The following is a 27845-nucleotide window of genomic DNA, read 5'->3' on the forward strand; positions in this document are numbered from 1 at the left end:
TTGGTTATTCTTTTGTCTACCTTCTCAGTGTTTTGTCACTACCAGTTAGGTAAAGTCCTAGTTCCCATCAGGACTCACACTGCTCTCACATACAATTCTCAGATCTCATTTCATAGTCATTTTCCCTATTCCCAATGCTTTCTCTGCACAGCTACACTGGCCCTGGCATTCTGTGCTGGTTCCCTGAAATTATCTGTTGTATGAACTGTACTTGCTGACTCTTATCATTAAAGTCAGTTTTCATCGTTGCCTCCTGATGACTTATGTGAGGAATCCAAATTGTATCCCTCAGTAAAAGAACCTGTTTCAGGAGGACCCTTGTATGTCTTACTTCTTCATCAGCATATAGCCGGCATCTAGACTCATATTAAATACTGACTAAATATTTGTTTTATGTTGGAATAAATATGTAATTTGACCGTTAAATGTCTTAAAATGTAGTATTTTGAGGTATCTTAAGACTTGAATTTGAAAGCATTACAAAGAAGAGATAGATAGGCTTCAGGCATTTATACTGAATAAAATGGCATACTCTGTGGTGTTTTCAACAAGATTTTCAGAATTTATCCATAATAGAAAGATATCAGTATGAATATTTGAAACAAATATTCACATTAAAATCTAATACATTTCAAATACTGAGGAATACCATTAGCTTCCTTTGTTGACTCAGCCCCCTCCTATTTCATAAGATTTATATAATTATTTGTATTTTATGGCTCACCTAGCAAGTCAATATTTATATGAATATCTTAGGACACATATGCTTTTGAAAATGTTAAAAGTTGCGAATTCCCAACATTGTACCATTTTACCCTTTATGTTTAGCTTTACATATAATCTCACTAATCCACAAAAGCTACTAAACTGAGCAAATACTTTGCTGGAAATGAAGTAGATTTTGCTCTTGCACAGTAGCTCTGTGAAACCTTATTTTGTTTACTTACATTTCTTTTTTATATACAGAACATTGGTATTGTCACTTGGGAGACTAAATGTGTGTTTGTTTTTTTTTTTTTTTTGAGACAGGGTTTCTCTCTGTAGACCAGGCTTTGTAGACCAGGCTGTCCTCGAACTCACAGAGATCCACCTGCTTCTGCCTCCCACGTGCCAGGATTAAAGGCATGAGCCACCACGGCCCAGCTTGAGAACTAGATAATCCTTTACACTTGCATAGTGCTTATTTTGAGCTATAATTTTCTCCCAGCATTTCATATTTGGTTCAAGGGAATCATCTCAATAAATTATAGAAGCTCTCAGTAACATGGCTATTAAAGTTGTCTTTGGATGCTTTTGCTAAAGTCATCATCATCATCAATAACCAACTGTGAACTGGGCTTTTAAAATCTCCTGAATCATAGTCAATTAATTGCCCAGGCCTATGTGAAGTCTCCTTCTGATGGAGTAATGGAACCTTTTCCCTTCAGCCTAGCTGATAATACATGTGATGTGCCCCCTAATACTGCTTTTCCTTTGTCTTGGTAGTAAACACTACTACCTAGAAAGAAAAAAGACTGATTGTTTTTCAGAAATAGAGAAATTTTCTTTCTTTTCACTTAATCTATTTACGGTGCTGTTATTAGGCAGAATAATGTTACATGTTGCTGCCAGAGTAGCAGATTAAAAGAGATAACAGTCAGACTAGTTGCTGGAAATTGGACTTAGGACCTCTGAAGAGCATCCCTGGAGGCATAACGCCATATACATAATAAATATGTAAATCTTTTAAGGAGTCACTAGTTTATTAAAAAATGAATTGTTTCTTTATTGTCTTTATTGTGTCCCAGTTTATTGATCTAATTAATGAATGAAATGGATATATTTCAGTAATAAATTCTGAAACATTTAAGTCAAAGCAGTGGGCTTTCTAAAGCTGTATTTGCTTACTGGTTTGTTTGTGGGATTTTGTCTTGAACGTCAGTAACCTAGCATATTGCCAGCTGAAAACTTTCTGACTGAAAGTGGAGGATCCTATTAGACTGATAAGCAGAATTTTCTTTTTCAATTGGGAAAAAGTAGTTTACAGAATGGTAATAACGTCATTGTAATTTAAAGTTACTGATTAACAAATTGCTTATAGAATTGTAGAATCTTTACATGGAAATTTATTCATCAGATGATTTTTAATGTTCAGTACAGTGAGCTTAACAAATTCATGTTTAGATCTGTCATTAAAAGTGAATTTCACTAAGACTAGAAGACATTGTACATTTCTTTCTCCATAAATAGGCCGCATAAATTGGCCAACAGGTGCTTGCTGTTTGATTTTGTTTGGGGTTTTACTACTCAAGAAAACTAAAAATTTAAAGAGTAGTCTGCCTGCCGTGTTCCCTGTCTTGTACATTGGACTTTCTTGGTCTGTTTCACATCACCATTTTCAGATTGTTTTATCCAATTTTAATTTTCTTCTCAAGCTTCGAGTTATTTTTGTATTTCTCCAATTTAAGTTTGACTTGACTCAGTGGTGCTGATGTTTATTAAAATAGTTTTCAGGTGCCCTTCACTATGATGGATGACATTGCAGTGTAATGATATCTACCGAAGATTGAGCCCAAGTGTGGGCTCTGATACTCACTAGTTGTAGGTTAAGTTAATCAGTTGCTTATAACTTAAAACTTCAGCATTCTCTTCTGCAAATGGGGATAATAATGATCTTCTTGAATAGCTAAGAGAATAAATTGGATGGCATATGTGCATAGTTTAATATCTGATATTTGTTAAGCAACTAATTTAGCAATAAAAGGAAACAGTAGTATGTATCCTGTGTGTCCCTGCCCCTGTTCCTCCCCTCCCTCCTTTTTTAGGAGAAAATAGAAACTAGTATTTTATTAGAGGGTGGGAGGGGAGAGACAGGAAAGACAGAGGGAGGGAGGTTGGTTTATATTTTATATGCACTCATATCTTTCTTTGTATGTCTTTAATTTTTAAGTTAACTCCATGAGGATTCTGCTGTCCCCAGTCCTTTTGATTTTAAAAATATTTCTCAAAATACATTTCACATAATCTAGAGATGATTATACTTAAATAGCATATTTTAGTCATTTCCCCACCTACTTCCCATTTCCCCTACTTTATGGCAGGCTCTCTCCCTCTTTGCCAGCTTACTTGTTTTCATATCACTTGCAAAACCTTGTATCTAGAATCCAAATCATTTATCTTAGACCATATACAGTATAAATGAAATTTTACCCAAACATCAGTATTATGCATGTTCCTCTAACTGCCCTGTGGCTTAACCTCTAAACATATCAACACACATAAGTTTAAGGTGAGCTGATGCAGCAAATAGGTGTTTTCCCCCCTTTACAGACGACAGGCAGGCGATGGTGGGTCTGCTTGTGAACAACATGGCTGTGGCCATGGCTTCCAGCATAACAGCCTTGCTTGTTAGCTGCACTTCATTTGAGGGGAGTATGCTCAGTTTGGAACATCTCAGCAAGGAGAATTTGGGTTGCTCATTTCTGCTACATTTCATGAGAATGTCATCAGTGCTTGTTGTGCTGTTAATTTGGTAGCCGAACTTGAGAATTTTCTTTTCTTTTTTTTTTTTAAATCGTGGAGTGTTTCTGTGTTGGAAAGCATTCTACCTGGAGTGGACGTTGTTTTGACTCAACAAGAGAATCCCCCAAAGACATTTTTGCCTCATTCTGCCTTAGAATGGCCCTTTTTAATGTTCTTCTGTGGCACTCCTATAAAAACTCAGTCCTTTCTACCAAAAGCACCATTATATACAATGGGAGAGTACAGGCTTTGGAGCCAGCCCAGCTTGTATCCAGATCTAGGATTCCCTTACTTAATGGTGATGTGCTGAGTAGGAAGGGTGTTAATTCTTACTGACTTCAGCTGAATGCCAGGGATTCTTAAATAATTGATTAAACTCTGTAATTGCCTCAACTTTATAAAGGAATCATTCCCATTTTTTGTCAAATTGTATGCTCAAAGAGGCAAACTTCTGACCTTAGTTGTTCCTGTAAATGGTAAAATTTGATCTTATGCACAGATTAATCAGTGCTGGTATTTTTGTTATACCCCGAGTAAATGATTTAATATGTGAGCCTCAATTTCTCCACCCTAAGTAGGAATGATACTGTTTGCAAATACTGATATGAAGATTAAATAATACACTTGAAGTACTTATCAAGATTATTGCATCTTAGAAGTACCTAGTTTTCCCCCCTAGAAATAGTATTTCCCGCCTACCTTAAATAAATGAAAATCAGAGAAAAATAAAAGAATTAATACCACCTTTGCATGTTTTAAATTGCTTAGTAATTTAACTTTTTGTGTTGATATTTTTTTAACTCATAGGAAAGATGAAACAGTAATATAATGAACTTCTGTATGTTACTCATCTCAATTCACCATTTGCTAACTTTTTTTAATAGTTTTTCTTTGCATATCTACATATATAGAAATATTTTTATCAAACTCATTGAGAATAAATTACAGATATCACTCTACTTTTGTCTCACTTTTAAGAATAAGAACATTCTCTCATGAAATAGTGCACTGATCAAAATATGTCATTTTTTGATGTCACATGGCTATAATCTTACCAGTACATAATCAACAGCAGAAGGATTATGAGTTGTAGGATAGCCTGAGTGCTATATTGTAATTCAAGAATAATGGGGGAGGGTGTAAATTTTATTAACAGAACACTGTGATCTATTGTAGTTTATAATCATTTTTTTTTTTTTTTATCAGCAACCCAATATGGGTTATTATGGCCTTTGGGCTTCTTATTCAACTTGTGGTTTTTAAACCATGACTACTTAATGCATTGGGTTATGTTTTTTCTTTAGGTTATCTGTCCATCCCCAGAATCATAGGCTGAAACCATTTTAAGCATCTTCAAGAAAACAGAAGATAGTCTTCCTTTTTTTCTCTGAAGTAGATTCCCAACAAATACCTGCACACCTACATGTGCCTCAGGATTGTATAGAACAGTGGAAACAGGATATTTAGAAGATGCATGTACTTGTGCTCAGATGAAGTTACAGATGAATTACTAGACTACATAGTCCTACTGAGCCCAGATGAGTGTTTTCTGGAGCCATGCTAGAAACTACACACAACTTGAGACTCATGAGAATGTTTGAAAATAATATAAATCACCTTTGGCAGGACAATTGAAAGTTTGAAGTCTGCTTCAAGATCTGTTTGGTATGACAATTTAAGATACTTACTGTCTGATGTCCTAGTGAAATGATGTCTATACTGCATAAATGCAAGTTAGCAATAAAACACCCTCTGCTTTCATCGTAGTATATATATATAATCAATCCCAGGTGTTCTACCACTGAGCCACAAAGCCAGGTTTTGGTTTCTAAATTAGAAAAAAAAGGGAAAAAAAAAAAAAACCTTGAATTTTGTAGAACCAGAGCTTCATATAAAACAGGATTTTTAAAATAAGTGTGTTGATGAGATTACTATATATGTATATAGCATTGTAGTTTTTCCTTGTGTAGTTGATTTCAAGAAATTTGAAGGTGTTTCTTCCACCTAATGTTTCAAAGGAGTATCTTTATAGGGGTTGGAATGAGTAATTCTTCTCTTCTAATAGGACTGAAGTTTGTTAGCGTATAGTATAATAATCCAGACTTAATAGATCGTGCTACTACTGAAGATCAGGTTGAAGCCATCATCCTTATCGTTCATTATTTGATTATTAGCATGTTGTTGACTAAAGATTCCAGACTTCCCTGTCTCAATCAAAAGAACATCCTAGGAAATTTCCTTAAGCCATTTCTATTCTCTTGCAAAGAGGAAAAGAAGATAGAGATGCTTGTCATGTGCTTGAATCATTGGAGCTGCATAAACCCGTTTCCTGCTTTGAAAGCTCCAAGAGCAATCAGAAATATTACATCATACCTAGAATATCAAATCTGTGCCTGGTGGTAGAGTTTGTATATTAACAGAGATTGTTTGCTTGCAGGGAAAATGCTGGTGAACCGGATTCCTGGAGCAGTTTATCCTATGAAATCCCCTATGGAGACTGTTCAGTGAGGCACCACCGAGAATTGGACATCTACACGTTGACTTCTGAATCTGAATCACATCATGAACCCCATGGAGACAGTTGTACTGGACATATTTTTAAACTTATGAATATCCAACAGCAGCTAATGGTAAGGGGAAGTTTTAATTTTTAGGTAGTTGTCTGCCTATCTCCCCAATGAGTCTTGCTATAATTAAAATGTAAATTTATAAAGTATTGTTAGTGTCCAGTGTTGCTGTGCTGGTTAGTATTTTGTCAGCTTGACACAACCTAGAGTCATTTTGGAAAAATTGAGAAACACCTGCATCAAACTGCAAGGGATTAACCCTGAGCAGGTAGTCTAGGGTTGTATACGAAAGCTGAGCAAACTGTGGGAAGCAAGTCAGTAAGTAGTGTCCTACATAGTCAGTCAGCTCATGCCCCCAGGTTCCTTTTGAGTTTCTGTCCTTATATCCTGCAGTGATAGACTATACCTGAGATTCGTAAGATGTAATAAAACCTTTCCCAAGTTCGATTTGGTCATGGTGTTTATAACAATAAAAAACAAAGACAGTTGCCACTTAAGATGCAGAACCAGTGTTAATATTATATGGCAGTAGAGATCTCTTTCTGTCTTTTTTTATAGGAGAGTTTGTTTCCTTAGTGTCCTCCATCCCCACTGTCTCATAAATCTTTCCACCTCCTCTTCCACAGGATTTCCTGGGCTCTGAGGGGATGGATTTGGTGGAGATGTGCCATGTAGAACAGAGTTGTTCCGAGGTCTCAAACTCTGCACTTTGTTCCATTTTGGGTTTCTGTATTTGTTACCATCTTCTGCAGGAGGAAACTTCTCTGATGATGGCTGAGCAAGATACTGACCTACGAGTATAGAAGAATGTTAGAATCATTTTATCGCTACATTCCTTTAACAGAACAGTAGTGTTTGGTTTCCCCCCAGGCCCCAAACCTGTCTAGCCTCAGGTTCTTGGCTAACTGAGTACTGTCTAGCATTGGTTCCATCTCACGAATGGGCCTAATTCCACTCAGATAGTAATGAATTGCTCCCACAACTTTTGTGGCACTGTTGTACCAGTATATTTTGTAGGCAGATCACCATTGTAGGTCAGAGAGCTTGTAGCGTATATGAACTCAAGAACACAGTGGTGGCCTGCATAGGTCTAAGCCAAGTGGGGTCCCAGCACCAAAAGGGAAGATAGACACAAGCTCCCATCCCTGACCCAGAAGATATCTCTAGTCAAAAACTGCTCGTAAAGGAAAAAATAGTTTTTTCAATAGAGCCCCATTGGGTATACAACCACACTGAAGAACAGGCCCCATGCCCAGCAGTAGTAGGTGGCCAACACAAAACAAACTGAATTTTTTGTATACAAATGTTTTGTGGCCCTGCATCTATATGTTTCCAGTTCTCGTTCTCTCTCTCTCTCTCTCTCTCTCTCTCTCTCTCTCTCTCTCCCTCTCTCTCTCCTCCCTTCCTCTCCCCCCTTTCTCTTCTGTTTGTTTTGTCCTATTCTGGTTTATTTGCTTTTATTCTATGTTATTTTATATACTTTGGTTTAGGTGCCTGTTTGTTTTCTAATGAAAGAGAGAAGGAAAGTGTGTGGATTTGGAGAGCTGGGGGAGGGGAAACCATGATTAGAATACAGTGTATTAAAAAATCAGTTTTCAATTAGTGAGAGAGAGAGTGTGTGTGTGCAGAAGGTCATGTATGGAAGTCAGAAGACAACTTTTATGAGTCGGTTCTCTTTCAGTTATCAAACTCAGGTTCTCAGGGTTACATGGCAAGTGCTATAACTCATTGAGCCATCCTGCTGGTCTATAGGACTGGGACCTTTAAATTTGAAATTCTTCCCAAATTTCTGAAGTAATGAAAGGTACTCATGGTCACTATAGATGTGCTAATGTGTAGCAAGTAGGACAAAATTTTCATGTCATGAAAAGAAATTTTTGTTAATGCTTTAGAACTGTAGGAGGTCAGAGTTTCTAGATTGTTGCTGAAGACCAAGAAGGGAATTGACTCCTTAGGAATAACCCTTTCACTGCTGTTCAGGGAATGATGATGGAAGTACCTACCATGTTTAAATGAATAGTTGACAGTTAAAAAGGTCATCTGAAAAATAAGGATTTTATAATCCACTCAAGCATTGAAGATAAAATGTTTGCCAGACATAAAATCATTACAGACTCCTTGGTAGCATTTATTGTGGGTAATATAGACGTCATATGGCTGGATTTCTCTGGACTGTAGCATCTGAAAAGCTAAGTTTAGATAATTTTTCCACCCAGTTTATTTCAAATCTGATTTGATTTGGAAACAGCCTGATAATAATTTTATGTAAGGTCATCTAGGGCCAGCTTGAAGCCTGGGGCTTCTTTGGGAACAAGCATTATTTCTGAGACAAGCAAGCAAAAAAGAAAATTCTACACTGTATTGTATGAAATGGTTTATTCTGTCTTTCCTTTTCCTTTTTTTTTTTTTTTTTTTTTTTTTTGTGTGTCTGTGCATCCTGTGCATGCAGTGTGTATGCAATATTCTCAGAGGTCAGAAGTAGGTGTTGTTTCCTCTGGAACTGGACTTACAGACAGTTGTAAACCACCATGTGAATCCTGAGAATAGAACCTAGGTCCTTTGGAAGAGCAGCCAGTGCTCTTAACCACTAAGCCACCTCTCTGGCCTTCTTCTGCCTTTCTGAATATTTGTTTCCAGCCTGCCATTTTCCTTTGAGTAGACTGTTTCAAAATTACTTTTTTTTCTTTTCTGAGCTCTTATTTAATGAATGGTTGTTTAAGAAAACTGAGCTTACACATGTCATTGTTACTTTGACCATTCTTTAGGCAGCATTGCCCACTTGTTTCTCTGGTCTGTAGTGTTCCCCTTTCATCAAGGGTAACAATTTGCTGTCCTAACTTTTAAGGGGTGTGTTACAATGCTAGTTTTGAATACTCTTAAGGGATACAGCATATGTGTTTAATGAAAAGTCTGGTTTTTGGTATACTCTAATAAAAGGACTATAGCAAGGATGGCACAAATACTCTTACCTGCAAACTTTACAATAGCTTTAATGAGCAGGAACAATACTACTCGGTATACTTACAGATTAAGCAGGTAAGTGAGACATAAGAATGGGCGTATATAAAATTATTTCAATAGATAAATAATAAATGGAAAACAGATTTTTAAATAATTATGTGCCAAATAGTACTATCCTGAATTTTGTTATTATGAACTTATTAAAGGTTCAACTCTGTTTGGTTATATTTATTTTCCTGAGTCTTGTCTGCATATTCATGATATTTTTATATTTTAAGATTATTTTTAATTGTGTGTGGGGGCCACATGTCAGGGAATATGGGCAAATAAGTGCAGGTATACATGGAGGCCAGAGGAGGCTTTTGAATTCCATGGAGCTGTAGTTAGAAATGGTTGCAAACTGCTTGATGTAGGTAGGGTGCTGGAAATAGAAATTTCAGGCCCTTTGCAAGAGCAATAGGCACTCTTCAACACTGAGCCAACTCTCCAGTGTCATTTTTGCTTAACTTATAACTTTGATTAACTATAAATTTTATATAGCTTTTTTCAACATTGTATCACACACACACGAAGACAACAGCAGAAAATAGATTAGTCTTCATAGTTTATATAAGTGTGTTCTTTCTATCAAGTTCATTTTAATAATTTCTTTCATATTTGCTGTATTTGTTTATATAATAAACAAAATTCTTAAGCTGTATATGGTAATATGAGGCTAATAATCACAGCAGTCAAGAGGCAGAAACAGGATTAAACAATTTTATAGCCAGCCCATCTACATAACAAGTTTCTCCTACATAGTAATAAGCCCTTGTCTCAGAAAACAAACAAGCAAACAAAACTAAATTACCCCAAAATTTTAAAGTGTCTAAACTTATTTTTTAACAAGATTTTTAATACTTTCTAGCTCACAGGACCCTTGACACTAGTTGGTAGTATATACTCTTTTTATTTACCATTTAATATGGATACCACAAAAAGTACTTTTTAATCAAACTGATACATACTATCCCTAATTTTGAACCTACTTAGTTTATCTATGTTGGGTTGAACATATATTGAGGATATGGTTATGTGGCTGACTATTTTGATTGAAAGGAGTGTTAAAATTGGTTGGACTTTTTTTCCCATGACTATTTGAGGCAGATGGAAGTAGGCTCTGTTCCTATAAAGAACTAAAGATCTTTGTTGTTTGTTATTTGTTGATGTCCATTGTGCTGGTTTGAAACAAGGCTTTTGAGGCCCAAGTTAAAATTTATTTTCAATTATGGAAATCAGTCACTGAGTTTAATGTAATTAAAACTTACCATCCCAATGGATACACAGGTGTGGGCAGAAGGTGGTGCATCGTTTGTTAACTGAGAAGGCTTGGAAAGACAGTTCTGTCTAACAAGACTTTGCTTGCAGGTATCTTTTTGTGGTGGTCAGTTTTGTCTCCTCCCCTCCCCCTGCCGCCACTCCTTTAGTTTTCATGACCAATTTTTAAAAAAAGTATCTTTGATTTCCTCCTAGAAAACAGACTTGAAGCAGATGGACAATCTTATGCCCATAATGGTGACAGCACAGGATTCTTCTAGTGTGCCCAGTGCACCAGAGACAGATGGCCAGGTCCTTTCCTGTGCACCAGAGCCTTCTGACCAGCAGCCGCTTTCTTCTGAAGAAACTGAGAGCACTCTGTGCTGCCGAGGGAGTCCTGTGAGGAAGGCTGAAAGTTCCTGTGATCTGTCAAATGTGGCTGAGGAAGAAAATGTAGTCTGTTCTCATAAGAAAAATAAAGATGTGGGGAGGAAGGGGGAAGAGGAGGAGCCAGCATCCGCTGTGGACTCCGGGTCTGCAGCTCATCAAGACAGCTGCCCTCAGAGCATATCTGACTGTGGAGTCAAGGGCACAGAAGGCCTTCCATCCTGTGGAAACAGGAATGAAGTAACTGGAACAAAATATTCTGGAGTGGCCACATGTCAGCAGCCCCCGAGCAGCAGGGGCAGTGTGCTGCAGGAAGTCACTGTCGCAGAGCCAGGTGTGTGCCAGCATTCTTCTGGAAGGGTGCTACTAGACAGTTCTTTACCAGATGCTGATCCCCCAGAGAATGTAGGGGAACTGGAACATAGCTTACTGAACCCAAGTGCTACTACCCAGGAGAATGAGCATCAAGTAGGGGAAGGCACAAAGGAAAGACTGGAAAATTCTGATGTCAGCATGACTGAGGGGTCTGGTGTTCAAGTTCTACAAGAACCCATGGAGAAAGCCAATATTACAAACCACGTCTTCGCCGCTAGTGCCCTGGGTGCCAACCTGCCTGCTGGGCCTTCGCCTCCCTTAAGCCCTGGAGAAGCCACCGCTGAGAAAGCAGGAAAGGGGGCTCAGGAGAGAATCTGTAAAGAGAGGACTGATGCTTTAAGTGACCAGGGCTCCCTGGTGTCTCCAGCTGGTGTGGAAGACAGGGTGTCAGGTGGGCCAGAGCCTGGTGCTCCTCTAGCAGGCCCATGTGAGGCGCCATCGCCCCTGGCTTCAACCTTTTCTGGACCAACACCAGATGGGATGTCAAACCAGAACTCAGAATCTGATTCATGGCACGCTCCAAGCCCAAACAGCGAGGCACCCCCTTGTTCTACAACTGGGCCTGGTGCATCTTGTGCTGAGTCTTCCTTTCAACAGAACACAGTGACTCCTAGTGGTGAGTTGGTTGTAAAACATGACAGTGGTAAAGTCAGCCTGCCTGACAGTGCAATAACACAGCCAAATGTGCAAGATCCGGGCACTGCCCTCTGCCCAGAAGACCCACAAGCTGACACGGCCGCTTCTGACACTGTGAAAAGTACCCGGGAATCTGTGGGGGTTTGTTCACTGTGTGTTTTAGATGCAAAGAACCAGGGAAAAGATTTAAAAAGTGATACAACTTTAACAGATACGCTTGAGGATGCTTCACATTTGCCTTCAGTTGCCACCCAAACTGAGAAAGAACCAGTGCCAGGCCAGGTAACACCACCAGGCAGCAGTTTCTCTCTGGCAGGCAGTCCAGAGGGTGAATCAGTAACCAAAGATGATGCACTTTCTCTTGTCCCCTCCCAGAAAGAAAAAGAAACAGCAACTGCTCACCTCCATACAACTATAGCTTATAGAGATGGCCCAGATGGAGGAGAATCAAATGATCCCAGTAAGCTAGGATTTGGGGCTGCTGGCCTGTCTGTATCCCCTGCTGTAGAGCTTCAGCCTAGCATGGGAAATACCAGCCCTGTAGGCCTTGGTGGAGAACAGGAGGGCCCTGGGCCAACAGCAACACCTGAAGTTCTGAGCAATGCTGCTTCACAAGGTGTGGATAAAGCTGCTTTGGTCTCCAACTCTCTCCTGCCTGAGGAAGGCGGCAGTCTGGTGGTTCCTGAAAGCTCAGCAGTTCTGGGGCAAGGTGACCAGGATAAAGCAATGGGGTGTTCTTCCGTTAAAGAAGATACACAGTCTTCAGATATGTCAAGGGGAAACCAGAGGACACCGCCACCTCTTGGGCTGGAGATACCGAGATTATGTGAAAAACCTATGTCAGCCAACTGTGCTGGGGAGAGAGCCCTGCAGCCCAGTAACTCACCAGGCATACCTTCTGCTGAGCTGAAAACAGAAACTAAGCAAAACAAGGAAGTGGCCACACAGATCTCCCAGCTGACTGAAGGTGGGGCTGCAAAGAGCCCGGTGCCACCAAAAGCAAGACTGGCTGCAGATTCAAAGCAGAAAGCCTCGGGTGCAGAGCAGAGTGTCTCATCTCTGCTGCCTGATGCATCTGAGGCACTTCATTGCAATCAGACTTCTGCTCTGGATGTTGGTGTGAATACTCAGTTCCAAGGGGAAACCAAGGCTAGTGAGGTCAGCAGAAATGTGATGGAGGATGTTACAGTGTCTAATGCCTTACCAGCTACTGCTGATCCCAGAAGAAATGATCCATCCTACCATGTCAAAGACAGTCCAGTTTCAGAGTTGTTAAACCAAGAGAAGAAAATGACTCCAAGTGTGCCAGAAGCTTTACTGGACAAAGGTGTCACTGGCTTACAAGAAGTCATAACCTCAGAGATAGTACCACTTGATTGCAAGAGAGAGAAACTGGAGGGAACAGACCTCAGCCATGTCATGAGTAACTCCAGGGAAGCCCCAAACAGTGAAGACACAGTGCAACCTCTTGACAGGGTCTGCCCCACAGAGATAGGACTCTCAGCTCTCAATGACAATGTCCTTCCAGCTGGCACGAAGCAAGTCCCACAGACCTCAATCCAGACCTCTCTACCTGGAGTCGAAGCTACACATATGCCCGTGGGAGCAGACCCCATAGAGGAGACTGCCACTCGTATAGTGGAGGCCGTCATCAAGCGAGTCAAGGCCACCAACCCACTGTTGACTAAGGGAGAAATCATCGATCCATCACTGTCCATCCCAGAGTCAGGGCAGCTGCAGAATGTTTGTACAGAGAGCCCATGCACTTTCCTGCCTGGGGAGACCCTGCAAATGGATAATATTCACGAAGAAACCACTGGGAACTGTGTTGTTGAAACAGAGGAACCGGAGAAAATTATCCCACCTGCCAACAGGCCTGAGCCAGCACCAGGTAAGCTAAGTAGTCTGTAAATTAACCGCTTCAGAAACTGGTTTCAGTTATGTACTGGTAAAAATGTAGATGCCATGACTGTGTTTAGGTCTTGCTTGCTCATAGTATAAGCTGCCAAGTTAATAGTCACTACTGTCAGGAAACACGTGTCATCTTAGGTTGGACAGATTTTTACTTCCTGTATTATAGACACAAGGGTGTTTTTTTTTTTTTAAAAAAAAGCATGCATTGTCAGTCACCCTGGAGCCATTACAGTTTCTAAATCGGGAACGAAGTACCTGGACCTCAGATGGTATTAATCAAACAATTTAGTTCTTTTCTTTAGGCCCACAGACATAGTGCTGAAATGAATGTTCTCTGTTTACAAGTTGGAAACTCTCCCAAGTCATTGTCTTTATTGTAAGAGAATTTAAAGTCAGACTGGTTTCACCAACAGCTGTTTTTGAGAAGTACTCGTAAATGAACTTCTAAAATGGTGGTATTAGGTCATTGGTTAAGTCGGGGGTGTGTACTCCCTCCTCTTCCTGTATGAGGAACAGACCCCCAGGTTTGCCGCTTCACTTTTGGGCAGAGTCTGGGAATTCAGGCTCCTGCATAGCACAGGGGCTAGGATACAGGATTTCCGCCCAAGCCCAGTCTGCCGTGCTGCTGTCACCAGGCAGACCTTGTGTCTGCTTATCTTGGTGAAGCAGCTGCACTGAGCAGATTGCTCAACACAAGCAGCCTGTTCCATCAGTGGGTAACCATGTCCAGAGAGAGCAGAGAGAAACCACCATTGCTTAGTGGAATGAACTCGCTGAATAGAGCTACTTACGATGTTTGACACTGAAGCTGAAGCTGGATTTGGAATGGCTGTTAATCTTCTCTTCTGAAGTCTCTGAAGGTCAGTTGGATACAGACATTTATACACCTGCTACCAGCTGTACCGTGCGCCTCTCTGATGCTTTTTTGATAGTTTTTTTTTTTGTTCTTAACTGTTGGCAATGCTTTTAAGTGTAATACATGGTAGTGTGGGGTTTGAAGAGAAATGAACCAACAAAAGTAAATTCTTTGAGAGGACAGTATTTAAACACAATGCCTATCTATGCCTGGACGAGAAGGGCTTTTGGCCATTTTAAAACCTAACTTCCAGCAGCGGTTAAGTGATTTGAGGAAGCTGAGGTGGGCCTTTTTGGGACTTCAGGCTTTTAAATTCAGTGCTGTTTTAGGTTGACGTCTATCTCAATATTGAAATGAGGTCTATGAGTCTTAAGACAAGGCACCACGACTAGTCTATTTTGGGGGCCTTGGCAGGTTGACATTTCAGAGGCTTGGGAGTGGCTGTAAGTTGATGCCTGGCTATTTTCCTTTCTTTTGGTGCTCTGTCCTTGGCCACCCTGTATGGAATTATTTCTCCTTCTTGTTCTATGATCACAATTTGACCCTAGCAACTGCCAACTATGAAGCTTGTGTTTGTGTCACTGGATCAGAAAAGGTAAAAAAAAAGAAAGAAAAAGAAAAACTGGCAGAATCTTAGACATGCTTTTAAATATGTGCAACTGTAGTAAAGATACTAAGAAATGGTATGAAATTTTGAAGGAGGAAGTTTTGAAAATTGGGGGTTGGTTGTGTTTTTTGTAGGTGGGTTATTTGTTTTGTTACTAACTCCAACTACAAAAAAAAAGGTTGCTAGTGAAGAAACTGGTGCTTTCTTTGAAATAGTCAGGGTTGAGGAAAGTCCCTGGTTACATGGCTTTAGAAAAAAAGCACCTGAGTGTGAGCTCATAGTCAGGGATATTTTTTGTGAAGGGTGCATTCCATTTGAGGATTCTTTAATGGGTCAGGTTTACTGTTGATTTGGCAGGAGCCTGTTAAAAGAGGGAATGTGACCCTTGCCTCACCAAAAGCATTGATTGATCACTGTGCTCAGAAGGTTCTAGTGCTTGCCCAAACCAAGCTAATCTTGCAGAGTCTCTGCAATCAATGTTTACTGTTGTAACTGGTCCATATTTTCCATTGATTGCATATAGAAAAGTTGAGGTTATGCTAAAAATCACATTCCTGAATAAAATAAAAGCCACATCTTTCTTCACATATGCACTCAGTTAATCTCTGTCACTTAGAAAAGTTTTCCTCAGGATTTTTCTAAAGGTGTTACTTCAAAAAAAAATGTTTTTTAGTAAAACTTGATTTACGAAAGCTAACAGATTTTAGTTCTCTGGACAAGCGAACTTGGCTACCTACTTTAAATTGCTAGTAAGATTGTATAATTGTAAAAGATTGACAGTCCAAGGAATTATGAATGTTTTTTGGTTTTGTTGTTGTTGTTTGCTTGTTTTTTGGTTAGGAATGTGACTTTCCCAATCAAAGATCTCTTAGAGAATCACAAATGCTGTTAGTATGAATGAATCTTAATGTGATTTATTCTTCGATGAGAGAAACCTCAGTCTTTTATTGTTTTTATTGCCTGAGTAGTGGCACTGTTAGATTATTAACAACCAAATGGAAATGAGGCAGAATTTCCATTTATATTTGGAAAATTAAGGTGATTTCGACTATTGAATCAGTATTTCCCCTTTAAAGAAGTGTCAGAAGTCTAAATTTGTCTTGAACATCATTATTATCACTTCCTGCTTTTGCTTGACCATGTGGTGACCAGGTAAGAGAAACTATTACTGTTGAGTCTGTTAAAAAGCAGGATCAGTATAGGGACAGACTATTTAATACTAAAACAATAACAGAAAACTTCAAAAAAAGCTTTGTTTTGTTTTCAGACAGAAAAGAGTGTTTGATTCTTTACTATATTTTGTTTTTGGAAAAAATATAGTTCAAAAAGAACTTACTGAAATTGTCCAGTTTTATTGATTAAAATAATGGTATAGATCAGGGCCTGTAATATATGTTTTATGTGATTCTTCTCCCAGAGGCTTTATCTAATTTTCAGGGGCTTTCCATTTTCTCTGCACAAATATGTTTTATCATAATGGAGTCCAAAATGTACCGCCTTATAAAACATATTAGTCTGCACCTTTGTAGTTTATGAATTTAGTGTCACATGAATTTCCGTAGCTTTTCAATGTCATTAATGAAATAGACAGTAGACAATGAGTTGGACCTCCTTTAGCTCTAAACTCATTTAGAGCCCAGGAACCAGTCACAGAACCATGTGCTAAGTAGGAGCTCAGCGTGGGGTCATAAATGGCACCAGCTTCTGCCATTTCATGGAAAAACAAACAAAACAGATGAAACCTGGAGTTTGTTGTGTAAATACTAAAGCACGTAGGAACCTCTCTCTCTTTTTTTTTTTTTTAATCAAATGTGCTCTCTCTGAATAACCATATTCTCTTCAGAAATGCCAGACACTAAAGCTGAAGATGAAGAGGATTTTCAGAGTAAGACCACAGCTCCTTCTGAGGAGGAGGCTCTAGGAAATGGAACTACCACACCCAAAATGAAGCAAGGCCCCGGGACCCAGGCGGTAAGTAGCATCTGCAGACCTGTATGGACAGAGTATTTCCACTTGCCCTGCTTGTGTGATCTATAGCCTTAGTTTTTGTGATAGGATGGGATAGATCAGTGGTTATTCCTCTTCTTCCTTGTCCTGCTTTTAAACAGAGGGCATTTTTTGTTTTTATTTTGTGTGTGTGTGTGTGTGTTTGTGTCATCAAAGCTTTGGAATCATCTCTCCTACACAAATCCTTTGGAGATTACAATAAAAACATTTTTCTTGTGAGCACAACATTTTGAAACTGATCTACAAATTTGCAGTGATACAACAAGGGGCATCCATGCACCTTATTGAACATAACCTGTTCTTTATGTCTTCATTGTGAAGGTCAGCATAAAGTGTCTAAAATATGAAGAATATAATTATAGCAAAGAAAAAAGCTAAGTAAATATTTCCTTGGTAGCTTCATGAGGATTCATACATTAGCAAAACCACAATTCAAAACGAAATATGCTTGGTAGCTCTTTATAAAATTGTATAACCCCCACTGCCTGTATTGTAACTTTTGAGATTTATTCATGTGTATTTGTTGTGCTCGAATGTGTGTCTGTGTACCGCTTGTGTTCAGTGCCCAGAGAGCCCAGAAGAGAGGGCATCAGAAGAGCATTCAGTGTTTTTAACCACTGATCCTTCAATCCAGCCTGACTGTTTCTGTTCTTGTGACAACATCATCTCAAAAACCCAATGACCTCCAGCAATCTGCCCTGCTTTTCTTCATTCCACTCACTTGCTGGTAGTCTGTAATCTAATTTCTCTTTCTAGACATTGGACTTTTCTTTAACTCCATGTCAATGGAGTTATAGATCATGTGCTCATGCTGGCTGGCTTCACTTGACTTAGCATAACATTATGTTGTACCGTTGATTATTGCCGGGTAGTATTTCATTGTAAAGAAATACCATTGTAAATAAGGTCTGTATTTTGGAATGCTTTATGTTTGGAGCTATTAGAAATCATGGGGCTTCTGTGGGTACACATAGACACAATATGTAGACACAATCTTTTTGTGTACCTAGCAGTGGAATGTTTGGGCTATATGGTCATTCCAAATTTAATATTCAGAGTTTAATTCAGAATTTGTTATTTTAAGTATGGGGGTAGGGGTGTGTGAGCCCAAGTGCCGATACCCCCGGAGGCCAGAAGAGTGTGTGGGATCCCTTGAAGCTAGATTGATCTGGGTGGTGTGAATGGGAGGGACTTGGTTCCTCTGGAAGAGCAGCATGTGCTCCTAACCACTGAGCAATCTCTTCAGCTCCTTCAGTGGGTTTTAAAAACATCATCTTCTGGTTTAAAGTTAGTAATTTTCAGGTCAAGGAAACTGGCTGAGAAGATCTTCTGTTCTATGCTTTGAATTTTGTGCTGGTCCAAGATGGACTTTTAGAAAGCTGATCAACAAGTTAATGCACTCACATACTCTGCCTTTAGAAAGTCAGTGTTCCTTGGCCAGGCATGACTTTGTATTATTTTTGCCTTTCAAAGACCAGAATGGCATTATTAAAATCACCACAGTAGGTAAAAAACAGAACTGTATGATCCCAAACTACTTGATGCTGTGAGACAATAATGAAGCCTCATTTTATTGGAGCACAGTAGTAAGAAGGTGCTGGCTGTTTCAACCCACCCCTTGTTGCAGATAATATTCATGACTAGTGCTTGGGTGTTTACTTGTATAGCAAGCTTTTTTCAGATAAGTGTTGCTTTTGCTCCCAGAGAAATAAATGAGAATATAAAATTTGTGGGTGCATGTGTGTCTTTGTTGCAGAAGCTCCTCAAAAAGGGAAGGAACAAAGTCAAATCCTTGAATTCAGATGTCTCTAGTTTTGTTTGTTTTATTCTTTCCCAGTTCTTTTCTTCTTGTTTCTTCCTGTAGTTTTAGGAGTTGAAAGGAAGAATACACTTCTGGTTGTTCAGCATACCTCATTTTCATGTAAAGGAGTAGAACCTAGAAGAATCATGTGACTGGTATCAGAAGCAGGTGGAATCTGGGGCTATTCTTCTAATTTAGGATGTAGGAAATTTCTTATACTTTGTGTCCACTTCTATCTGGTACAGAAAACACATCAATGCATTTTCAGTTCTTGAAAAATTTTCAGGTGTAAAAGAAGTTTTTGTGTTAGTAGCATTATCAAAATGAAGTCCTACCACCACTCACCTCTCCCTTTGGTGTTGTGCCCATACTTGTTCTCTCTGCTATGAACTGAAAGGAAAACTCATGCACACAGACGTCGACATTTCCCATGTCTTACTTTCTTTTCCAATTTAATTCTTCTCTTTTTATCCATTAATTATATTTTCACTGTGTCAGAGGAAAACAGAGATCTGTGGAAAAGTTTTAATCCCTGTGGGACACACACACACACACACACACACACACACACACACACACACACAGAGAGAGAGAAAGAAAGAGTATGTGTGTCTTTGCTCTAGCTTGTCACCTTTGCTGTCACAGTGGGAAAGCAACAATAGGTGGAATGTTTCTGAACGTCAGTGAACCCTTGTTTTAGGCACTGAAGTTTGAAGTCCACAGCGTTAAATATTTTTGCTTTAAATTTTTTCAGTCATAAAAAATATAAAATCTACTCTTAGACATTTTTTTGTTGTTGTTTTCAGGACCATACACCACTAGTAGTAGACAATTGGCAAGTAGTGTGTAAATGTCTGGCAAAAAGAATACTGTGTACCAGTGAAAGTTGAGCAAGCAAGCAAGCAGATTTCTTTGTTTTTCCATTCCGTTCTCTTCTCAATTTTCTTTTTAAAAAATGTTAAGTTGGGCATGGTGCCACACCCATGTAATCCCAGTACTTGGGAAGCTGAGGCAGGAAAATTGCCGTGAATTCAAGGCCAGTCTGGCCTATGTATATCAAGAGTTGGTCTTAACAAAACAACAACAACAAAAAAGTGTTCCCTTGTATAACCTCTAATTACTACACTGTAAATTGGGTAAAAGAGCTCAGATCTATCTGAGCTAGATTTTTGGCTTAGCTGCTGTGTAATTCAATTTTCTCATCTTTGTTCATCTTCTTAGCCTTAACATTCTAGTGTCTGTATTTAGGAAAGGGTTGACTGAGTTTGTGATTGTAGTTGGGGGTGGAGTGGCATTTGTTTAATGTTATTTAATCCAAACTTTCTGACACATACCCAGGCTTTGTTTTAACCTTGGGAATAGGCCAGTCATTGCTTCATTGAATTATTGCTTCATTTACTCATTCTCTTCCAAATAGAAAGCAGAACAAATGCATTTGTCTGATGACCTGTCAGACTAGAATGATAGGGAATTTGTGGCAGTTTACTAATACGTATAAATACCGAATCCATTTGAAAATAAACCTATGGTTGATTTCCTGGTTTCTTAGTTCAGTGATCTGATGCTTGATGTGCCAACCAAGCTGTCTGTATTTCTTATTCCTTAAGACTACTTATATGTGCTAGAAGTCTGACTTTAGCGAATACATGCTTTAAGATTATGGTACATACAGGAATTAGGCAATATTAAATTTGATGTTTTCTTGTAGTCTCAGGAAAAAATTTGTTAAATGCCACAAAGTTCTCAAAATATCTAGGTTTGAAAATTGTTCACAATCCAGGAGGCAAAGCTGTTAATGCACTCATAAGGTTCACTCACATAGAACACTTTATGATTGTGATTTGTTAAGTATTGCCAAAGTTTTATTAGTAATTAGAATCAGTATTAAACATTACTTCCTTTTATGTACTTGTCTAATTTCAGGGGTCTCTCGATTGTCTTGATTGTCTTTTGTGGCCTTTTGGTCCTTGGGAATGGGGGGATGGTTTCTCAGAAATCTCTGGCATGCAAGTACAGCCCTAGTTGAATATTACTATTATTACTTAATAACTTCAGATTCTGGTGTCTTATCATTTAAATAAGGAGTAGACAAGGGTTGAAGCTCTGTTTCTTCCTACTCAATTTACATAATACAAGCTTCAGGAACAGCATCATATACAATAATTTAAGTTGGGAGATGTGAAAATTGGTTTATTTCTGAGACCTTGAAAATTTGAAAGGACTTTAAAGACCATGGAGCATCTTCACATTATAGAAGTGATCTGGGGTAAATAAATGCCTTGTGTCACCATTAATTAAACTGGGTTGTCATCTGGGTTGTAACCCAAGTTTATACTGTTAAATGTTGCTGTTATACTGCTGGTCTTTCCTGAAGTGTCACCCTGAGGATTTTCACTTAGTTTAGGGTGAGTTTTCTGATTTAAGACAAGTGACCTTAAATGCAGCTTTATTATACACTCTAGTTCTAAGCCACTGCATTAACTCTTCATGCTGTTTATCATTGTAGAAGTCTCTCCTTCTGTTTTAAGATCAAAGTTGATTTGGTTTTTTAAAATCTTGTGTTGTTATTATTAAATTTATTTAGTTATGTCTAAATAACATCAAGATGGTATTTACCCTAATACTTTTCTAGACTTACATATTTTCCCTTCATAAAGAGTGGTATGAAAAGGTATAGTTCTGAATGTTAAATGGGAAGCAAGAGAGATGGTATTATGTTTGTATTTGGAGAAACAGGAGCCTGGGGACCATTTACCTTGAGAGTATGATCTACTGGCTTCAGGGAAACATTTCAGTTCAGGTTTCCCTCTCCCTCTGCTGTAATCTAAAATCCCCTTGTATAACAGTGGTCTTTTATCTGTAAGGTATGGCCCAGTTCATTCAGAAAGAGCTTGCTTCTCTGCACTATCTGTTCATTGAGGGCTCTCTGAAATAATTCCTTTCCCGAATACTCATTGCATAAGCTTATTAACCATGTGGAACAGTTAATCCTGAAAGCCAGTGTATCTTGTCAGGATGCCCATGGGCCTAGCAGCCAGACACTGTAGAGCAAATACATCCAAGGACAGCTATAAAATCTCATATGTTGAAGATTAGATTACTGGGAAAGTGTACTTTTGTTTAACATATTTCCCAAATCAAAAAGCATTTTCAGTGAGACCTTCTTCTTTGTAGTTACTCACCTAGACAGAAGATTAACTGAATTTCTGTTCTCAGTTATTTTTACAATAATAACTTTAGTGTTCAAGGCTGTGATCACTGCGGTCTTGGTCTTGGATTGCCTCCTATTAACATCATGTTAAGTTTTCTGTTCTTTTATCATTTTTAATGGGAACACGGTGTTTTGTCTCTCATGTTAAAGAGTAAGCTTTTGTTTCCACATGTCTAGGAGTTGAATTAAAAACATTTCTGCTTCTTGTTGGCTCTCCCAACCTTGATGCTCAGTTACAAAAGGAACTTAACCATAGTTGCTGGACTGCTTGGTGACTTAGCTAGAAGGCTAGTAACACTTTCAGGATGGGTTTCCACCATGCCACTCTACTAAGAGTTTTCAGTTTTTCAAAAGGACCTTTAACAAACATGTCTGCCTTCATATATATGTATGTATACTTGTATGTTTGTGGTCTTTTTCTCCCTCAGAAAAAGGCAAATTGGCCTCTTTCTGGGTTGCCAGTAGATTTTCTCTACACACATTTGACATTTAAGAAAACCAACTCCCTCCTCCTTAATTATCCCTTTTGGGTACAATACTATAGCTATCATCAGCCACAGGGAAGCTTATCCCTGAGTTTTGGGGCAACTTTTTCTAAGTCCTAAACTGGAAAATTTCCAGGAAAACTTTTCAGTCACTGTTTCTGCAGATTTTCAGTGTAGTTGTGGAAAAGACAGGCCACCAGAAGATCTCAGACTGTACAACCACAATGGCAAAACTTTTGTTTTTGTGTAGAATTATGCAGAGATAACATGTATAAGGACAAGACTTAGTTATACATTTTCAAATGACCTTGACTGGTTTAAGTCCCGGGTCTTCATTTTCTCACGTATACTGGTCTCTGATAATCTCTAGTATTTGTCCTAGCTCTTAATTTTTGATCAGCATATGTTTCTGACAAAATCGGGATAAGTTCACAAGTGTTGGGCTATGTCTTCTCTGTGGACCCAAAGGACAATCATGATGGGTTTGTAGACTTTGGTTAACAACCAAATGTTTAACTCATCACTTTTTTTGTTTTGTTTTGTTTTTTAATATTTTTCAAGTTTTTTTATTGTTTTTTGTTTTTGTTTTTTTTTGTTTGTTGTTGTTGTTTGTTTTGCTTTGGGGTCTTCAGTTATATGACAGTGTTTTCTTAGGTGTTGAAATAAGGTTTCACTGTGTACTGGTGATTCTGACCTGGGACTCAGAGATCCAGGTCTTTTTAAGGTGTGTTTAATCCTCATATTACCTTCCTCTTGAGACAAAAGAACAAGATGTAAATATTACCGCACTCCATCCATGACACACAATCTCAGTTTCCCTTTGTTCATCTTTTCTTCATTAAATTGACAGCAAAGACTAATGTAGTAGTTAATTATAAAGAAAAATAAATGGGGCCCAGTAAACTCAGGGTTTAATCACAGTTCTGTTTATCTGAGTGACTTTGCTTATGTATGGAAAGACTCGGTTTCCTTTCAACACTAAATTTTCCCCTCTAAGGACTTTTACTTTTAAAGACTGATGATGTGTTTTTATGTGATATGTGCTAGAAATACAGTCTTTGGCATAAACATTATTTTTGTTAGTAAACTTGGAAGAGCCGTCATAAGGCAATCTTGGGAAAACTGCTTCCAGTCTTAAGTTCTTGTTAAATGTATTGATGTAACATAACTTCAAACTTCTTTGTTTTGCCCCTTAGATGAGAAAGCTTCTCTGCTAGAAAAGTTAAAAAATAATATTGTTTATTATGCTGAGAAATATATAGCATTCCTCAGAGTACATGTAACAACCTACAATTTGGACAATTACAGACTTCTTATATTTGGTATTATATATTTGAAGATGCCTAATTATTGTTAGAAATGTTTTTGCTCTTTTACTCTTTTGGTGTTTTGAGGGGCCAACCACCCAGCTTCCAAATAAATCACACAGAGAGGCCTGCCATTATTTATAAACACCGGCCTTATCTTGGTTTGTTTTTAGCCAGCTTTTCTTAATCTAAGTTAACCCATCTACCTTTCCCCTCTGCACATTTTATCTTTCTTCCTTTTATATATCTTTCTTTCCTTCTTACTTCGTGACAGGCTGAGTGTCTGGCCTGCTGGCCTCTGATGTGCTCCTGTCGTTGTTCTCGTGTTCCTCCTTCTATTTATCCTCTCAACCCTTCCAGTCCCACCTATCCTTGCTCCTGCCAAGCTATTGGCCATTCAGCTCTTTATTAGGACCACAAGGTGTTTTAGACAGGCACAGTAACACAGCTTCACAGAGTTAAACAAATAAAGCATGAACAAAAGTAACACACCTTAAAATAATATTCTACCACATCTTGAAAGGTTAAATGTTTCTGTGTAGATGGGATTGTTTTAGGGGTATTGATTTCAAATGTTTAGTCTCAGTATTTTAGAAAGTTATTGCTTCTGCCTTTAGTGTTCACATAATCAGTCAAAGCAAGCAAGCATATGCTGATAGTCACAATGTGTGTAACATGTCATATCAGATACCATTAGTGCAATGGTGAATCCCAAACAGATGTGTTCGTCTGAAGTGTAATTTTTTTTTTTTTTTGGAGTAATATACACATAGTGCAAGTCATACTGGAATTCTATTGGAAAGAACATAGATCCAGGAGTCTCTTGATATCCTTTGCCTGCCTACCTAACGTGCAAAGACCCTAGAATCATCTAAACTGCAGAAATAAGCAAGTTTGCAAATAACTGATCTAGTAGGAAACTGCAGGTTTAAGAAATTTGAGTAGGAAAGTAAGAACAGTAACATTTACCATAGAAGTATGGGGAGAAATTGTGGGAAGGATATAGCCAGATATGTACTCTTAATCCCTTTTATGGCTGCTAAGCCTTGCAACTGCTGCACTGTGGCTTTAGAATACTTCTTTTTATCAAATTGCCATCTGATTACAGGTTCTTGGAGACTTGTGGCTGGACCATGTGCAAATCACACTGTGGAGTGCTCTAGATACATTTGAAATTCTATCCACATTTTCTTCTCAGAGTTCAGTATCTTTCTTTTTACATATCCTTATTATAGTTGGCCATCCTTGAAATCTAACAAAAATAGCTATCTACCTTGAAGGCACCATTGGTTCCAAAGGCACCACTGCTTCCATGAGTCACATCTGATATGCTTACTGATGTTTTCTGACAGTGTGCGGAAAAAAAAAAATAGCCTCGTGCTTTCTATTTTCATCACTTGGGATATCTCCTGGTAAACCTGGACAAAGCAAAAGCGTAGGATCTTCTTTTTTCCAATACCTGTTTCCTTGTTCCTCGCTGAAAATAGTAAATTCTGAAAAATATGCTTTGGCCAGTTTTATTTCTTTCTCTGTGTTTGTAAGTATATGCACATACAAATGTTAAGGGTAGAAGTTAATCTCAGATGTCATTCCTCAGACTTCATATACTTTTTTTTTTGATACAGGACCCTCAGTGTCTTGAAACTTACCAAGTAGGCAAGGCTGGTGGACTAGCAAACTGTCAAAGTGTGTGGGCACAGCTGGGTTTTTTTGTTTTGTTTTTTTTAATGTTGTTTTTGTTTTTAAATAAAACAGGAGCTCCCCATTCTCTCTCTCTCTCTCTCTCTCTCTCTCTCTCTCTCTCTCTCTCTTTCTCTCTCTCTCTCTCTCCAGACTGACATCTTGACGCAAAACACTTTACCTAGTGATTTATCTCTCTCAACCCTGTCTGATCTGTTTTGACATCACTAATTTGTTTAATTAATTAATTTGTCTCTTCTATTGTATTTCATTTTTCTCCTGAACCATCTAAAGGCCAAAGTCTTTTTAAGCAAAAGGGCTTATAGTTGAGAGAGTTGGGCTTTGGTCTCTCCTGGTTAACAACTCCTGACCTTTGGAGATTGGACCAGGACCTGGACCATTCTTGAGACCACATGTGTGTGATGAAAAACCCCAGAACCCATGCAGTATGCAGTCTTTACTTGAAGGCAGAAATATGTTTGTTTTAAAGACCTTATGGGTGTTTTCTTGTTACTCTACCCTTGCAAGGCCAGAGGTTATGGAAACCCCTAGAGCATCACATTGGCAGTTGGAAGAGAGAAACCATATATATGTCTGTTCTGAGTCCTTCACGTTAGACACTTAGAATTACAACAGTAAATTATAATGTTGGAGTATGTTCCTTCATTTAAGGGATGGTGTTGTTGTGTAGTTACCAAATACATTTGCCTGCTACAAATCACTCCTGTTTTGTGTGCTGAACATTGTAATAGAGACCAGATTCTGCCCAAAAAAGGTGGGGGGCAAAGTAAGATACAGTAATATTTGGACTGTTTGCTGGGAGAAATGAATGAGGCCAGGCAGACCTAAATTGTTTAGGTCTTGCTCTACTGTACCCCTCCTACTTCGTGAATTACACTGTCAGACATTAAGTGGAATTCTGTAGAAATATTTCAGTCAGGATTTTCCCTGTTGACAACACTGCTTTTCTTGAAATAGGGAGGTGGTGTTTTCATTATAGTTTTAGAACATGATGTGTGTTGTGTATTTTTGTTGTTGTTTTATTTTTGCCATGGTGCAGTTCCTGTCCATAATGCCTCTGTGCACAATACAATAGGCTGTGTTCCTTCTTAGGAGTCATTAGATTTCCATAATAGAATGATAGAAATGGGTATTGGAGCTCTGGCCATCCTCTCATTAGTGCTGAAACCTGGTGCTGTGTCTGCTTCACATCAAACCCAATGAATTGATTTTCTTCTCTGAGACTGCTTTCTTCTTGGAGTCAAACAATGAAATATTTACTTGGCCCTTCTACAATTGGTGCTGCAGCTGAACCCATTAAAAGTACTACCCTGCAATGGGAGGATGCATGTATATTCTAAGTAAGGCTGTGATCTATAGATTGTTGTCTCTGATCCACCCTTACCCCTCTCCCACTACCCTTTAGACTCCTATAAAGTCTCCAGCGATGATTGCCATTTGTCATGGTGTGGTGAGACACATCTTTAATCCCAGTAGCCAAGGCGCAGAGGCAGGTGCAGTCATATCTGTGACTTTGATGCCAACCTGGTCTACTTAGTGAAACCTAGGCCAGCTAGACTACAAAGAACATATCAAAAAAAAAAAAAAAAAAAAGAGGAGAACGAACCAACAAAACTGTTAAGAATACAGATTGGTGGCTGTCAAGTGTGTGTGTGTGTGTGTGTGTGTGTGTGAGAGAGAGAGAGAGAGAGAGAGAGAGAGAGAGAGAGAGAGAGAGAGAGAGTGTGAGAGTGTGTGTGTGTGTGTGTACATGGTAAGATAGGGTCTCACATAGTCTAGCTGGGACTGACCTGAAACTTGGTCTGGTCATGAACCTGTACTGGCCTGTCCTTGGGGTTCTGACATGATATCCCCTTAGCTGCAGCCACCTGTGCACATTCATTACCCCCACACAAACACACTTCTTCCAATCCTTCCTCTCTCCTGCTGTTCCTCTTTCCAGAGGCTGATCTCCTCCCTCCTCCCTTTCCCCTCTTTATGATTCTTTTCCCTAATTTAAAAAAAAAAAAAAAAAGAAAATCCCTTTGCTTGAACCCTGTCTCATAGTGTCTTTCTCTTGCAAGATGTTTTTCTTAAATTACAACAGGCTGTAGCTGAGAATGATAATTGAGCTTTGGAGTCTCCTGCCTGTACTGGAATTAGAGAATTGTATTACCAAGCTCAGCTGAGCTAGTCTTGCTTTTCTTTTAGCCTTGAACTCTTCCCTACTGGTTATTTGATACCACTCTCTGCA

The 27845-nt window shown here is 38.8% G+C and overlaps 1 protein-coding gene across 1 annotated transcript in view; it reads left to right on the top strand.

Moving 5' to 3' along the window:
- Akap13 (A-kinase anchoring protein 13) overlaps positions 1–27845 on the top strand; it is a 269583-nt gene that overhangs the window by 128050 nt on the left and 113688 nt on the right. The window contains 3 exon segments of the mRNA XM_051206584.1: positions 5939–6131; positions 10542–13614; positions 16944–17071. Coding sequence (XP_051062541.1) covers positions 5939–6131; positions 10542–13614; positions 16944–17071 — 3394 coding nt within the window.

The sequence above is a fragment of the Phodopus roborovskii genome, unplaced genomic scaffold (assembly GCF_943737965.1).
Source record: "Phodopus roborovskii unplaced genomic scaffold, PHOROB, whole genome shotgun sequence".
Taxonomy (NCBI): Eukaryota; Metazoa; Chordata; class Mammalia; order Rodentia; family Cricetidae; genus Phodopus; species Phodopus roborovskii.